A 17,654-nucleotide genomic window follows, 5' to 3' on the forward strand; every position below is an offset into this window, starting at 1 on the left:
TCTTCTTTTCTTTTTTCATTTTTTTTCTTTTTTCTATTTTTTTCTGCCAACTTTCTGAATCAAATATCACAACTATAATTATTCAACCCCATACAACTCTAATCAAGACTCTCTCACCCTTTTGAATAGGGTGATAACAGTGTTTTTCACTTTCAAGTTTGTAATGAGTTTTAAACAAAGACTGAGATAAATAGGCTCAAGGAATTTTCAAACAAGGGATGATCTTTTTTCAGGGTTGACTTTTTTCCTAAGTAGCTAAAAATAAAACAAAAACAATTATGTTTTTATCATATCTGTGTGCACAAGTAAACAAAAAGTTTCAACAAGAGTCAATTCAAGTTCTAAAGACTAACAAACTCATTAATTAACAAATAAAATTGAACTCATTAATTAACAAATAAAATCGAAAAACTTTCATAGTATAATCGGTTAAAATATTATGTCAACTTATTGCACTTACTCACAATTTTAATTTTTAACTAACTTTACATATGTGTAACGCAACGAGTTGCACTTTGATGTTGTAGGTTTAGACGTTCAGTCAATTTTTAATTTACAGCAACCGATTACATGCACGTGAATTTTTTTCTCCTAACAATAATTTTAAGAATTAAAATTTTTTTTATAAGAAGAATTAAAGTATTTTTATTCTGAAAAAAATAGTATTTTTTTAATTATTATAAATTTTATATTTAAAATAAGTACAAAAATTACTATTATTAACCATGAAGATTGAAAACAAATGAGTATTTGTATATTGTAACAAAGAAAATGAAATGTTTCCCCAATTACTAACAATTAAGAATTGATTTTCCATTTCGATTGGCCTGTATATGTACGTGGGTATCTTCCTTTCATCAGCACCCTCATACAGTTTGGACCAACCAATTCAACTTCCTCTATATATAACCAAAACAATTCTATCACTCATTTTTTTCAACACAAAACTTGCAGAAAATTCCGTCACACCATTCCCCCATAACTCCCTTCACTCTCCTCCGCCGCCGCCACCACAACCACCACCTTCCTCCTCTACACCACCACCGCCACTCCTATGTAGCATGCATACGCAACCCCACCACCGCCCCCAGCCAGAACCTCCTTGGCCTCCAACACAACACAACATTCCAAATAACAACACCACCACCACCTTAAAAACATAACCAACAACATCTCACAACCACCACCACCATGTCGAGCATCGTGAAAGAGATCCTGGCCAGGCCGATACAAATGGCCGACCAGGTATCTAAATTCGCCGACGAGGCACAAAATTTCAAACAAGAATGTCTAGAGCTAAAAACCAAAACAGAAAAACTCGCAGCCCTTCTCCGACAAGCCGCAAGGAACAGCAACGACCTCTACGAACGTCCAACAAGACGAATCATCGACGACACCGAACAAGTCCTCGATAAAGCCCTCGGATTAGTCATCAAATGCCGTGTCAACGGCCTCGTTAAACGTCTCTTCACAATCATCCCCGCCACCGCATTCCGCAAAACCTCAATGCAGCTTGAAAACTCCCTCGGCGACGTTCAATGGCTCTTAAGAGTCTCCGCTTCCGCCGAAGAACGCGACGATGAATACCTCGGTCTTCCTCCTATAGCAGCCAACGAACCAATCCTCTGTCTCATTTGGGAACAAGTCGCAATTCTCCTCTCTGGTTGTTCAATAGAAGAACGTTCTGATGCTGCAGCTTCGTTGGTTTCTTTAGCACGCGACAATGATCGTTACGGGAAACTGATTCTAGAAGAAGGTGGAGTTCCACCTCTTCTTAAGCTTCTTAAAGAAGGAAGATTAGACGGTCAAGAAAACGCGGCGAGAGCTATCGGTTTACTCGGTAGAGATCCAGAAAGCGTTGAACACATTGTGAATTGCGGTGTTTGTTCGGTATTTGGGAAAGTACTAAAAGATGGTCACATGAAGGTTCAGATAGTTGTTGCTTGGGCTATTTCAGAACTTGCAGCACATCATCCTAAATGCCAAGATCATTTCGCGCAGAATAACGCGATTCGATTGCTTGTTAGTCATCTTGCTTTTGAAACCATTCAAGAACATAGTAAATATGCTATTACCAACAAACAAAACATGTCTTCGTTACATTCGCTTGTAATGGCGAGTAACACCACTACTGATAACATCAAAGGTGCTCAAGAAGATGATTATAATAAGCTCGTTGCTCATCCGGCTTCTAGTCAAACTTCGAATCAAATACATAATGTGTTTAACACAGTGGCCCTGAAGGGAAATAGTAAGGATCCTAAAGAAGAAAATATCCACAACGCAGTTGTAAAGCAGCATAATAACAACAGCAACACCAATAGCGGGGGTGGTAATAATCCTGTATCGATAGCGGGGACGAGTATCAAAGGGAGAGAATTTGAAGATCCTGTAACAAAAGCACAAATGAAAGCAATGGCAGCAAGAGCTTTATGGCAATTATGTAGAGGAAATGTTACTATATGTCATACTATAACAGAATCAAGAGCTCTTTTGTGTTTCGCGGTTCTGTTAGAAAAAGGTACTGATGATGTACAACATTACTCAGCAATGGCTTTGATGGAAATTACATCCGTTGCAGCAGAACATGCAGAACTAAGACGATCGGCTTTCAAACCAACTTCTCCTGCTGCAAAAGCTGTAGTGGAACAGTTTCTCAGAATCGTGGAAAAAGGCGATTCAGATGATTTACTCATACCATGCGTTAAAGCGGTTGGTAACTTAGCAAGGACATTTAGAGCAACGGAAACAAGATTCATCGCGCCATTGGTGAGGTTGCTCGACGAAAGAGAACCTGTGATTTCGATGGAAGCAGCAGAAGCTCTCATTAAATTTGCTGAGACTGATAACTATCTACATGAGACACATTGCAATGCTATTATAGAAGCAGGTGGTGCTAAGCATTTGATTCAACTGGTTTACTTTGGGGAACAAATGGTGCAAATCCCTTCTTTGCTTCTTTTGTGCTTTGTTGCACTGCATGTTCCTAAGAATGAGACTCTTGGGCAAGAAGAGGTGTTAATAGTACTTGAGTGGTGCACAAAGCAAGGACATCTAATGGCTGTACCAAAAATTGATGAAATTTTGCTAGAAGCCAAAAGTAGGTTGGAACTTTATCAATCAAGAGGTAGAGGATTCCATTGATTTACTATATAGTGGGAAAAAAATCCATAACACCCCTTTTTTTGCCTTTTCTTTTTTATTTTATGGGGTTTTTTTGTACTTTTGTTTGTTTTATACAGTGTTGCATGAGTGTAGTGTGTATAGATTAAGTATAAGTAAAATATACCGAATCAGCAAATATTTTCTTGTTACATTTCATTGTTTGCTCAAAAAGAATTTACTGTCTTTTTGTATTAATATGTCTAATCCTCTTCAAGGATTTCATATCCTGCATAATACATGTGTTATGATCAAATCAATCTACAATGCAAAGAATTAGAAAATTTAAAAGCAGAAATCAAATTGAAATGAAAATGAGGTATTTATAGTAGTACATCTTGAAAGAATCTAAGCCAATTTGTCTCTAGGGAGGTGTTTCATGTTTGGGGAAATGGCAATGGGCCTACTCACTTCATGGCTTAATTTGTTTTTATCATCTCCTCAGGGATTGATGCGATATTACCGCCGTTCTACAGCTTAGTGTATTTTGAGTTAAGTTTGGGTAAAAGTTTGGTGACATAAAATGTAAATAGCATGAAAAGTAAGTAAAGACAATAAAATAGGGTTTGAAAACGATTTGAGAAAACTGTGTCAAGATTAGTGTTCTTAGTTTGCTTCATATGTACTCTAATGATCAAATATATGAACCTATTAATAATTAATACAACCACGTATCCTCTCGATACCGTTTATCTCTAAAGCAATATCGTGATTATTATCATATTAACCGTCAGATGATCTCTCATGCCGACAATCAACGTGATAATCTTAAAAGCTTGATACAAGTGATTATCAACTCACAAATCTATCTCTAGAGTTTGTTTATTGATAGATGAATATCTTTTAGGTCTAGATTTGAAACATATCTCTCAATAGTGGTCCAAAACAACAAATGAAACATAAATAACAAGATATTCACCATATATTAATCATCAACCAAGTTCATACATAAAAGATCAAAGAAAATACATATTTACAAACTAACTACCTCTAATCTTGACACAAGATGAAACTTAGCTCTCCATAGCCATGGAAGCTTCAACAACAAGCAACAAACCAAGATTTAGTGGCATCAAACTCAAGAAGAATGAAGAAAGATGCTTAGAAATCTTGATTTTACACTTTTGAAATGGTTTTCTCTCCTCTTCTTTTTGCCCTAGCTTTTTCTATATAGTGTGTTATGTTAAAGTAAGTTGAACCACACAAAATATCAAGTTTAAGTGGCTAAGCACAAGAGATGAAAAAGTAGGTCCGCTAAGCGGGCTAGGTCCGCTAAGCGGGCTAGGTCCGCTAAGCGGAATGGAAAAATATTTGTTTTGTCTCCAGGGTCCGCTAAGCGGACTCAAATTTGATGTTCGTCTCTACCAAGCTCCGCTAGAGGTCCGCTGAGCGGACTTGATGACCAAAAGTTTCTGCCTGCCTCCGCTAGAGTTCCGCTAAGTGGACCTTCTGGTGCAATTCTCCTTCTTTTGGTCTTCCAACCTCCTTGCAAGCTTGTTCCAATCATTCTTTTCATTCCAACTTGCCAAAAAATGTTAACACCTATAAAATACATTAACAAAAGTTACTAAACTAGCTTATATACAAAATAAACAAAAATTTATTTATTTACATACTATTATATCAAAAGGAAATCAAACTTGGCACAAGAGTTTAAGAAATATCACAAAATTCATATACAAAATATACACAAATGGGATTCTAACAGAGGGGGAGGGGGAGGGGGAGGGAGAGCGAGAGCGAGAGGGAGAGAGAGAGAGAGAGAGGGAGAGGGAGAGGGAGAGGGAGAGGGAGAGGGAGAGCGAGAGAGAGAGAGAGAGAGAGAGTCGGCAACAAACCAAGAGAGAGGTGGCATTTGGTCGGTGTCATACCCCAAAATTTGCCCGATCGAATCTACGTCCGTTAACCCATCAAGGTTCAGAATTAAGAGCCATAGGGTTTGACATTTCTATTGTCAAACTCGCTCTCTTATAAATCAGGTTGAGTTAAAACAAGGGCGTAATTAACAGGTGTTTTGGGATCTAAACAATTGGGCCCAATTATCACAAGGGTTCTATTGTTTTTGAATATAATTGCTTTTACTAACATTTTTTTGTTTTTTGGTTATTATGGTAATTTTATTAACTGTTATTATCCATTGCAATTCTATTAACTAACTAATATTATTATTTATATTAGTATAATTAGAATCATTACTATTAATTTTAATATTAGTATTATTAGGATTTTTATCCTTTTATTATTTTTATTAAATTAATTAGTTGGGCAATAGGCCCATTAGAGGTAGAAAACCCTAGTTTTGACTAATATAAATAAAACTTTTTTTAGTGAACCAAGGGGGACCGAAAAAAAAACAGCCAAACCCTTATTACTAACCCTTATCTCCCCTTCCACAGAGATTACAAATACACGTACATATTTTCAGAGAACAATTAACCGAAAATAGAGGAGGAGGACGAATTCTGCAAGCATAAGAATTCAGCCGAAGCTTCATATGTCTCCGAAAGTGCCGAAAACTGTTTTGCAAAATTAGGAGAATTCATGGACTTTGGTCGTCAAAACGCAGGCTGTGAGAGGCGGTGAAGCTGTTCGAGTCGATTCCCTGGTTCAACACGTACAGAATCGTGTTCGCAGGTCCACGGTTTAAGGCTTTCCTTTCAAAATCGACTTCGTGTTATTATGCATGTTTAATCCAATTCGATTACATATTTATGATCTTATGGATGTTTCAAAGCTATCTGAATAGTTTGATTGGAGAATGGATGCAGGTTTAACCGAATGCCATTGTTAGGGTTTTTGTGTTCTTCAAATGGGGGTTTCTAATTAGAGGTGATTTTAGGTCGAATTAACGAGCATAGTGTATTCGTGAGACCATGTATATTTGTTCTGGATTGTTTTTGGATGCGTATCGATGTTAATTTGCAGGATTGGAGTGGGAGGGCCTACGGCAACGCGTGAAAACCGTTGCATAATGGTTCTGCGTTTTCAAAAAGTCCAGCGAAGAAGATGACCAAGGGCGCATGTTTTTATATTTTTTGAATCTGCGTTTGAATTAATATATTAGTCGTTAGTTATCTGTTTAACAGCAAACAAAACATGGCACAATGGTAAAAGGGAGGCGCTTAAGGTCTTCATGCATAAGGGAGGGGGTTCGATCCCCACTCCAAACGTAAATTTTTGCTTAAAACAACAAGCTGAGTAATCATGTGCGCACCCCCCTGTGAATTCCATCATGCGCCCTCACATCTCCATCGTTGGATCTTCGCATGGGCAGATCTGAAGATATGAAAGAAGAAGCCCACCACGGACACTCACAGAGCCGCTGTACAGAATCACTACCCAGGTTCTCTATAATTTTTTTTTTCTCTTTTGTTATTTAGATTAAATAAATATTAGTTATTGTTTTGTTCAATTAATTTATTTTGATTAGGGTTAGATAGGAGATTAGGATTAGTTAATAACTAGGGTTAGGATTTATCCCGATTATTTCGATTATATCGATCTAAATTATTTAATTAATTTTAATTACAACAAAAATCATAAAAACCCTAGAAGTGTTATATTAGGGTTTGCCCCAATCCCATTGCCATTTGGCGAAACATTAACCTTCAATTAATTCTCTCCTCGATCCGACTAAATCTATTAGTCGCATTAGACGAGAGATAAAACAATAAAACATTAACCCTTAATTAATTCTCTCCTCGACCCGACTAAATCTATTAGTCGCATTAGACGAGAGATAAAAATTTAATTAATCCTTTATTTAAATTCTCTCCTCGACCCGACTAAACCTATTAGTCGCATTAGACGAGAGATGAAAATACATAAACTTCAAAACACATTTAATTTGCTGCCCGCGACGATCAATTTATCGATCTGAGTAACCAGCAATGCCCCATAATCCGTTAGCTATATTGACCAAATCTATTGGTCATCGCATCTAACGGTGACAAATCAAATCAGGGTTGTACGCCCAAACATTCAAAACACACTAAACCACGACACTACGGATTTTTATCCTAGGCAATTCAAAATGCCTTTCAAATCACAACTTCCAAAACTACGACAGGCCATTCAAAAAGCCTTTGAGACAACTTCAAACACCTTCATAATCAATTCTAAGGCGTACAATCCTGTGCCCGAACTACGTTGACTCTGATTCTCCCTAAGGAGATACGTAGGCACTTGGATAACCAAGGCGAGTCCCCCTATCTAAAATCTCAATTCAATTCAAACCTCAATTTTTACCCTTTTCACTCCCTTAGCTATTAACCTTAATATCTTAGCCATAAAACTGTTACCCTAGATTCAAAGCCAATAAGAAAGGGTTGAGGGTGCCTAACACCTTCCATCGACCTGATTATAATAACTTACCCTGAATCTCATATCTGCTTAGGGTTTCCTATTCGCCCTTCAGAATAGGTGGCGACTCTAAAAGCTTAATTTTTAGGGCAGGTTGCTACAGCTGGGGACAATCATCAATGGTGAATTATTATGCTCCTAAGGCTTGAGAGGGTTTAGGTTTGCAAATTATTTAGGTTTGTGGCGAGCGATTAGGGTTTGGCATTTTTCCATTTTTAGGGTTTGGGGGAAGGTTTATTTTATTTTTTTTAATAATAAATATTTAATTCTTTATTTATTTATTTATTGTTTTCATTAAAATGTTTATTTGTCATATCTGTATAAAATGCTTAATTGTTATAATTTGCACTGTTGGGTTTTATATGTGATTGTTGTTAAACCTAAGCGTGGGAATTATAATAATGACCAGAGGGGAATTACATCGCCTACGAGTCTTATTATAATTCCACTCAGAGTGGGTTGAATATTCGGAAAGGTCTGATACGAGGCTCGACCTTGTTGAGGGCTGGACTGGGTATTTAGTTGATCTCTCTGGGAACCTACCCCTAAAACTCGAACCTCATGGATAAAATGAGTTGTTCTAAAATCCAAAGAGACAAAAAGTCTCGGCGGCTACGAACGACCCCATGAGACCTTCTAAAACATACCAATGGGAAGGGTAGGCACCCTAAGCCGTTACGTCGAACCTATGAACCTAGGACTTATGTGCTTATGTGCTTATTATATATATGCAATTTATATACTGCGAATGCCTTGCATTTTAAGTTTTTTGCAGGTACACCTACACGTTCCCTGGCCTGCAGGGACTATATTTCCAAGTCCATGTCCTTCCCACAAAGGACACCTACATCTATGCACGTTGATTGGCCTCTCGATGGCCATGAGACCTAGTGACTGTCATGAACGGTCACTCCGCGCCCGCATCTACGCACCCCCTAACCTGTGGGGAGTTTCCTTTTATATCTTTGTACTCTTACAACTGTGTGTCCTTTCCACGAAGGACATCTTCGTTTACGCACGTCGATTGGCCTCTCGATGGACATGCGATATAGTGACTGTCTTTAACGGTCACTTTGTGCCTACATCTACGAGTTCCCTAGCCTGTAGGGATTATATTTCTTCATACGAAGGACATCCTCATTAGCATACATCAATTGGCCTCTCGATGGCCATGCGATTCAGCGACTGTCTTGAACGGTCTTCTCGTGCTTATTCCCGCGCACCCTCTAACTTGTAGGGTTTGGATTTCCATCTATACGTATTTCATCCCTAGCCTGTAGGGATTTCTCTTCATCCAATATCGTCCTTATATAGGTTGTGTTCCGCATAGAGAACATTCCCACCAAGGACAACTTCAATGGTACACGTTGATTGGCCTCTCGATGGCCATGAGACTTGGTGACTGTCTTGAACGGTCACCAGCCGCTACCTTCTTCATATTCCCTAATCTAAGGGATTTTCATTGGCATGTCATAACATCTATCTTGCCAGGATTTTGCTAGGGTCTAATGTCGCCTCTAAGGCTATCCCTAGGATTATACGTCACGTGTCCGCATTGCATACCCATGCATTTGCATTTTCATGCATTCATACATTTGCATTTCTATCTTCACCCGCATCCACACTTTCCGTGCTAGCCGATTTCCCGAAACTCGCAAAGAAAAAGGATCGTAGACTATGGAGAAAGGAGGATAAATCATTGGGAATGAGATTTAAAGAAAGGGATGTCTTTCACCACGCCAGCCGCATGTCCATGCCTTTCTGTAACGGGTTCGTAAACAAAGGTTATCATCGAGCAAAGATTAGTTCAACAAAAGAGTTCCCTCATAGATACACTCAAGATGTATCTAGTCATAAAGGGGTTCATCTTAGAACATATCACACTTACAAGGACGCTCTACGATAACCTAGGGGCAAGGGTCAGTCCAACTGGGACAATACCCTGAACAAAGATGCATGACTACGATGGAGGGAATGCGACATATGTCAACCCCACACCAAGGAGAAAAAGGGTCATAGGTGATACTATCCTTAGGAAAATCGAAAGAGGTTCAGTCAAAGGAAACTCATGAAGTTCCGATACGACAAAAACCCACCGCTAACGATTTATTCCCGACAGGTTTGACATGCTCAAGGAAAATTCGAGGTTACCCTTACTTCTACAAGTTCATCAATTAAGGAGTAAAACAAGGTCGATGGATCTACAAAGGAGATTGTCCCTAGGATCAATAGGTGTTTATCATGCTCGGAATTTCGATCCCTACGATCGCTAAGTGTTACTCAAGGAGTTTTACCTTCGGATTAGCAATTCTAATGGGATGACCATGCAGGTTTTGGAGTCAATTCATTCGCTCACTACTACGATTTTCCAGTCGCACACATCTATTTTCAATTTCAAATTTAGGGTTATTAACAAACTGAAGGGAGAATGACGAATACAAATAACTAAGTCTCACTAAACATATGCTTTCAAGGTAAGACCGAGCCGAGGATGTACAGGCATTGTTTCAATTCCCAAACAATGGAGATATAAGGATGTTAATCCCTCGTCACCCCCTAGATCCAGGAGTTGGAGTTTTGTTTCTACTTTTCAAATAAACCTTGATTTTAACCAGGGGCAGGGTAGATTTTGATTAATGGTGTATTTTGGTTGTCAAGAGAATCAATCCATCCAAGCAAGGATTCAAGCAAAGGTTCAAGCATATCTTCGTCCTCGCATTCATCCAAGATTGAGGAAGCAATGGAGATAACATTTACAACATCTTCTTCCTCAATACATCATTCAAAATCGAGGACGTATCAAAGGCGAAGCTTACAAATCAAAGTCAACATGGCAGTCACAATATTCAAAATCCAAGGATTAATATTTCCAAAGGAGCATTCAAAAGAAAAAGAAAAAGAAACGCCCGCTAAGTCAGAACGAAAATTCCATGAAAGAAAACAAAATGACTTAGACAAAAATAGGGGCATCCCGATGGATCAAATTCAAAGGAATTGGTTCATGCAAAAATAAGGGATAAAAAGAAACAAAGGCGAAATACGAAGGATAATCTTGTGACTGCTAAATCATCAAAGCTTCCCATCAATGCTTAAATCGCTACAACATTTTCATTGGTGCTTGGATCTCTACTAAGGCTTCTGCTTAACATCAAAACTGAAGCGATTCTCTTGCAAACAAAGCACATCCATTGGATTAAGTGAACTCTTAGGATTTGGAGAACATCAAGGAGAAAGGGGTGGGTTAAATAAATTTTGAGCCTTATATCCATTGTTTCTTAAAACCGTGAACCAGGCCAAGTTACAACATTCAAAAGTCCTAATTGAGGCAAGGTTAACTACGAAAGCATATCAAGCAGGATTTGTTATACTGACTCCTAAAGTTTGTTAAAACTATTTCTAACCACTACGCTTCTTCAAGCATTCATCCCGTCCTAATTCATAACGGGCATCAATTTCAAAACTTGCATACACATGGCATTGGAGTTACTTCTCAAATGGTACAACGTCATCTGTGAGTATACACTTAGCATCGAGGAGACCTCGAAATTGGTTTAATCAAAGGCGATCTTTCTAATAAAGACTCTGGAATGGGGGGAATCACATCTAGGGGGTTCCCCTTAACAGGGGCAAAAACTCAAGGATCACCGGGGCATGCAATCAAACATCCTATTAATTAGGGGCATTCATCTAAAAGGTTCAATCGACTTGAGTCACATCTCGAAGCAAACAGGGGCATGTCAAACATGGGGAGAATTCAAATACGAAGGATAGAACACTATAGATAGTCCTCCATATCTTGGAGATCATAGGCATCTTTTCCCGCTAAACATTGGGGCCTTGGATATCAAAATCCATAAGGTAAAACAAATCAAAAGGTTAAAGGTGTGGAGAACCTCAAAAGGTTAAAGGTGTGGAGAACTTCAAAAGGTTAAAGGTGTGGAGAACCTCAAAAGGTTAAAGGTGTGGAGAACCTCGAAAGGTTAAAAGGCGTGGAGAACCTCAAAAGGTTAAAGGTGTGGAGAACCTCGAAAGGTTAAAAGGCGTGGAGAACCTCAAAAGGTTAAAGACGTGGAGTATTTCAAAGGGTCAAATCGGGGCGAGGCACACAACAGAAGGAAAAGCGTTCTCGCACTTTACAACATCCGACAAATCTTTCTCCTAACTACGATCTACAAAAAAAAACAAGGATTGGGAAATCGCGCTAGCATCACACCCCACCCCATCAAACAAACCCACAACTCCAGCAAACTATATACGCTTTGGTTATTAATAACCTATCACTGGAGCATCATACAAATACATACAAATCATGCATCACATACATTGGTCGATGCAATGCACCATACCTTTTTAGGTAGTCTTCTTTAAGACAAATGTTCGTATCCATTCTGGAAACCTTTTTAGGTAGTCTTATAAAAGACATTACTTCGTTCCACTCATTACATCAAACAACATATGCATGAGCATAAGCATTATCCCATACATCAAAAACTCTGGTGCTAAGCTATACTATCCACCTGCTTCCGGTAACCTTACCGATGCCAGTAACCTTACTGAGATATTTCCAAATTGATGTTTCCGGTAACCTTACCGATGCCAGTAACCTTACTGAGATATTCTTCCCAATCGCCTGATTGATGCTTTCCGGTAACCTTACCGATGCCAGTAATCTTACTGATGATAGCAACCTTGTTGTTCATTCCACTCATAAACAAACTACGCATATGCATAAGCATTATCCACATTACCAAGCCGGCATAAGCATAGTCGTGGTGTAGGTGCAAATATGGAGTAAACGAGTTCAATAGGTTTAAGGAGATAAAATCCCGGGAATTGCATCAGTATACATACATACGCATCAGCATATGCATATCGTCTATTACATTCATATACTATAAAAGCCCAATTTTCATTTGCAAATCAAAATCCTTACAAAGTCCAGTTCTCGTCCTGGCAAATCCTTACAAAGTCCAGTTCTCGTCCTGGAAAATCCTTGCAAAGTCCAGTTCTCGTCCTGGAAAACCATCAAATCCAAATCTCATTTGGTAGTCAGTTCCCGTCTGACTGTTACATTACATCCAATTCCCGTCTGGTAGTCAGTCCCCGGCTGCCTGTTACATCCTATCTCAATCCTATTTCAAATCCTATTTCAATTTCAATTTTCAATTTCAATCCCAACCATGACTTATTGCGATAGTCCCTGAGCAGCAATAAATTATGTCATATCACGTTAGTCCCTTGGCAGTGATCTCCTTTCAAATCTTCTCGACAATTCGTATAACATTAGTCCCTTGGCAGTGATATAGAGTTACATCTCTTTGCAAAAATAGGGATTTATTTTTCCTGTCTCTCAAACAGTTCTCCAAACAGGTGAATCTTTTTCATGCAGGTAAGTTTGCTAGAACTATAGCAAATGATTACTCTTATGCAGGGACGCTTGTCAGAACCATGGCAGGTAATTCCTAATGGTGTAGGTGAAATTTGTCCGAACCAGGGCAAATGATCCAAATGGTGTAGGTGAAATTTGTCCAAAGTACGGCAAATGATCCTAAATGGGGCAGGTGAGTTTGCTACAAGCACGGTAAACGATCCTAAATGGTGCAGGTGAGTTTGCTACAAGCACGGCAAACGATCCTAAATGGTGCGGGTGAGTTTGCTACAAGCACGGCAAATGATCCTAAATGGGGCAGGTGATTTTGCTACAAGCACGGCAAACGATCCTAAATGGTGCGGGTGAGTTTGCTACAAGCACGACAAATGATCCTAAATGGTGCAGGTGAGTTTGCTACAAGCACGGCAAACGATCCTAAATGGTGCGGGTGAGTTTGCTACAAGCACGACAAACGATCCTAAATGGTGCGGGTGAGTTTGCTACAAGCACGGCAAACGATCCTAAATGGTGCAGGTGAATTTGGTGAGTTTGCTACAAGCACGGCAAATGATCCTAAATGGTGCGGGTGAGTTTGCTACAAGCACGACAAATGATCCTTAATGGTACGGGTGAGTTCGCTACAAGCATGGCAAATAATCCCAAATGGTGCAGGTTAGGTTGCTATAAGCATAGCAAATAATCCTAAACAGTGCAGGTGAACTTGCTAGAACTATAGCGAGTGATCCTACTGGGGCTCACAAACTACGAAAGCTTGCTAGCGCTATAGCAAGTCAACACAACAAACTGCGAGTCGTCGCCGTTGACAGTTACATTTACCCATCATGTTAGTCCCTCGGCAGTGATCAAAGGGGTTTCACAAAGGGTTTTACAACAAGATTTCAAAGGTTTCTCAATTGGGTTTATCACGTTAGTCCCTCGGCAGTGATCTTCTCCAAAACGTCATCAACGACAAACAAAGGTTTTTTCTCTTTTTACTAACTTCAACTAACATAACTAACAATCATGCATCATTCAATACCTCATTCATACATAATGCATATACATACACCGCTCTCATTTATTTTGAGAAGCTCACTGCATCATACATCGCATGCATCATAACATTGCATAAAATTCAGGTTGCCTTTCTAGGTCGTGCTACAACCAAGACACAGTGGTTCCTTTCAAAAGCGTTTGCTCCACACTCTGGAAAACAACATTTACCTTGGATGGCATCTTTAAGCCCATTTCCTGCGGAATTCTTTCCCAACTAAGGCAAATTTCAGGGCATTTCAGTGTTCAATCATCTTCCACCTTTTAGATCACGATAGGCAGACGTGCCTATCTAACTCTTCAGGTTTAAGAAGATTGAACAGGGGCAGCTGTCATACCCCAAAATTTGCCCGATCGAATCTACGTCCGTTAACCCATCAAGGTTCAGAATTAAGAGCCATAGGGTTTGACATTTCTATTGTCAAACTCGCTCTCTTATAAATCAGGTTGAGTTAAAACAAGGGCGTAATTAACAGGTGTTTTGGGATCTAAACAATTGGGCCCAATTATCACAAGGGTTCTATTGTTTTTGAATATAATTGCTTTTACTAACATTTTTTTGTTTTTTGGTTATTATGGTAATTTTATTAACTGTTATTATCCATTGCAATTCTATTAACTAACTAATATTATTATTTATATTAGTATAATTAGAATCATTACTATTAATTTTAATATTAGTATTATTAGGATTTTTATCCTTTTATTATTTTTATTAAATTAATTAGTTGGGCAATAGGCCCATTAGAGGTAGAAAACCCTAGTTTTGACTAATATAAATAAAACTTTTTTTAGTGAACCAAGGGGGACCGAAAAAAAAACAGCCAAACCCTTATTACTAACCCTTATCTCCCCTTCCACAGAGATTACAAATACACGTACATATTTTCAGAGAACAATTAACCGAAAATAGAGGAGGAGGACGAATTCTGCAAGCATAAGAATTCAGCCGAAGCTTCATATGTCTCCGAAAGTGCCGAAAACTGTTTTGCAAAATTAGGAGAATTCATGGACTTTGGTCGTCAAAACGCAGGCTGTGAGAGGCGGTGAAGCTGTTCGAGTCGATTCCCTGGTTCAACACGTACAGAATCGTGTTCGCAGGTCCACGGTTTAAGGCTTTCCTTTCAAAATCGATTTCGTGTTATTATGCATGTTTAATCCAATTCGATTACATATTTATGATCTTATGGATGTTTCAAAGCTATCTGAATAGTTTGATTGGAGAATGGATGCAGGTTTAACCGAATGCCATTGTTAGGGTTTTTGTGTTCTTCAAATGGGGGTTCTTAATTAGAGGTGATTTTAGGTCGAATTAACGAGCATAGTGTATTCGTGAGACCATGTATATTTGTTCTGGATTGTTTTTGGATGCGTATCGATGTTAATTTGCAGGATTGGAGTGGGAGGGCCTACGGCAACGCGTGAAAACCGTTGCATAATGGTTCTGCGTTTTCAAAAAGTCCAGCGAAGAAGATGACCAAGGGCGCATGTTTTTATATTTTTTGAATCTGCGTTTGAATTAATATATTAGTCGTTAGTTATCTGTTTAACAGCAAACAAAACATGGCACAATGGTAAAAGGGAGGCGCTTAAGGTCTTCATGCATAAGGGAGGGGGTTCGATCCCCACTCCAAACGTAAATTTTTGCTTAAAACAACAAGCTGAGTAATCATGTGCGCACCCCCCTGTGAATTCCATCATGCGCCCTCACATCTCCATCGTTGGATCTTCGCATGGGCAGATCTGAAGATATGAAAGAAGAAGCCCACCACGGACACTCACAGAGCCGCTGTACAGAATCACTACCCAGGTTCTCTATAATTTTTTTTCTCTTTTGTTATTTAGATTAAATAAATATTAGTTATTGTTTTGTTCAATTAATTTATTTTGATTAGGGTTAGATAGGAGATTAGGATTAGTTAATAACTAGGGTTAGGATTTATCCCGATTATTTCGATTATATCGATCTAAATTATTTAATTAATTTTAATTACAACAAAAATCATAAAAACCCTAGAAATGTTATATTAGGGTTTGCCCCAATCCCATTGCCATTTGGCGAAACATTAACCTTCAATTAATTCTCTCCTCGATCCGACTAAATCTATTAGTCGCATTAGACGAGAGATAAAACAATAAAACATTAACCCTTAATTAATTCTCTCCTCGACCCGACTAAATCTATTAGTCGCATTAGACGAGAGATAAAAATTTAATTAATCCTTTATTTAAATTCTCTCCTCGACCCGACTAAATCTATTAGTCGCATTAGACGAGAGATGAAAATACATAAACTTCAAAACACATTTAATTTGCTGCCCGCGACGATCAATCTATCGATCTGAGTAACCAGCAATGCCCCATAATCCGTTATCTATATTGACCAAATCTATTGGTCATCGCATCTAACGATGACAAATCAAATCAGTGTTGTACGCCCAAACATTCAAAACACACTAAACCACGACACTACAGATTTTTATCCTAGGCAATTCAAAATGCCTTTCAAATCACAACTTCCAAAACTACGACAGGCCATTCAAAAAGCCTTTGAGACAACTTCAAACACCTTCATAATCAATTCTAAGGCGTACAATCCTGTGCCCGAACTACGTTGACTCTGATTCTCCCTAAGGAGATACGTAGGCACTTGGATAACCAAGGCGAGTCCCCCTCTCTAAAATCTCAATTCAATTCAAACCTCAATTTTTACCCTTTTCACTCCCTTAGCTATTAACCTTAATATCTTAGCCATAAAACTGTTACCCTAGATTCAAAGCCAATAGGAAAGGGTTGAGGGTGCCTAACACCTTCCCTCGACCTGATTATAATAACTTACCCTGAATCTCATATCTGCGTAGGGTTTCCTATTCGCCCTTCAGAATAGGTGGCGACTCTAAAAGCTTAATTTTTAGGGCAGGTTGCTACAGTCGGCAACAAACCAAAGGTCAAGCTTAGAAACTCTAGGGATTTGGTTAAGAGTCATGTTTCTAGGGTTGGGAGGATGGTCCCTTCTTTCTTCTTCACTTCTTTCTCCGAGAATCTGATAGCCAACGATTTGTTTGAGATTTTCGAAGAGTATGAGGCTATGGATGAGGTGGTGATCCTGAATCAGGGAAACATTCGTGGTGACAAATTTGGCTTCGTTAGGTTTTTTGATGTAGAGGAGGAAGAGAGTTTGGCTGTGAAACTTGATAATATCTTCATCAATAAACAGAAGTTGTTCGTTAATCTTCCAAGATTCCGCAAGAAGGAGGTGCATGGTAGTGTGAGGATGGTTCGGATGGAGGATGATAAGGGTAGACGTGGCGTCCGTTTGGTGGCAAGAGAAATTTTTCTATAAATTTTTTGGTCACTAAATCGGTAACTAAAAAGCAATTTTTATAGTAGTGTAGCAGTACTTGAAGAAGAAGGATAAAAGGGTTTCTTTAGGAGATGAACTTTGGAGCATTCTCCATTGTATCCTAGGCTTTCTCCTTTGATCTTACTTACTCCATATATCATGGAAGCAAGTTTAGTTCTTTCAAGACCTGTTGTGATAAAGTTTTGAAGAGCCATTTTATGCTCATTCAATGTTTTATCAGGAACTTTATTTAAAAGAACATTAAGATATTTTTCAAGAGATTCAAATTTCTCTTGAGAGATTTTTAATTACTCTTTCTAAAGATCATGATTTCTCTTTAAAATTTTCACATGTCTTGCTTTT

At 38.6% G+C, this 17,654-nt stretch overlaps 1 protein-coding gene across 1 annotated transcript; it reads left to right on the forward strand.

The window, feature by feature from the left end:
* Positions 1–897: 897 nt before the first annotated feature.
* On the forward strand, positions 898–3,288 carry LOC131643097 (uncharacterized). The gene has a single exon (XM_058913243.1). The coding sequence runs from the start codon at positions 1,192–1,194 to the stop codon at positions 3,142–3,144; it is 1,953 nt and encodes a 650-aa protein (XP_058769226.1). The 5' UTR covers positions 898–1,191; the 3' UTR covers positions 3,145–3,288.
* The last annotated feature ends 14,366 nt before the right edge of the window (positions 3,289–17,654 follow it).

This window comes from Vicia villosa, unplaced genomic scaffold (assembly GCF_029867415.1).
Source record: "Vicia villosa cultivar HV-30 ecotype Madison, WI unplaced genomic scaffold, Vvil1.0 scaffold7, whole genome shotgun sequence".
NCBI classification, from domain to species: Eukaryota; Viridiplantae; Streptophyta; class Magnoliopsida; order Fabales; family Fabaceae; genus Vicia; species Vicia villosa.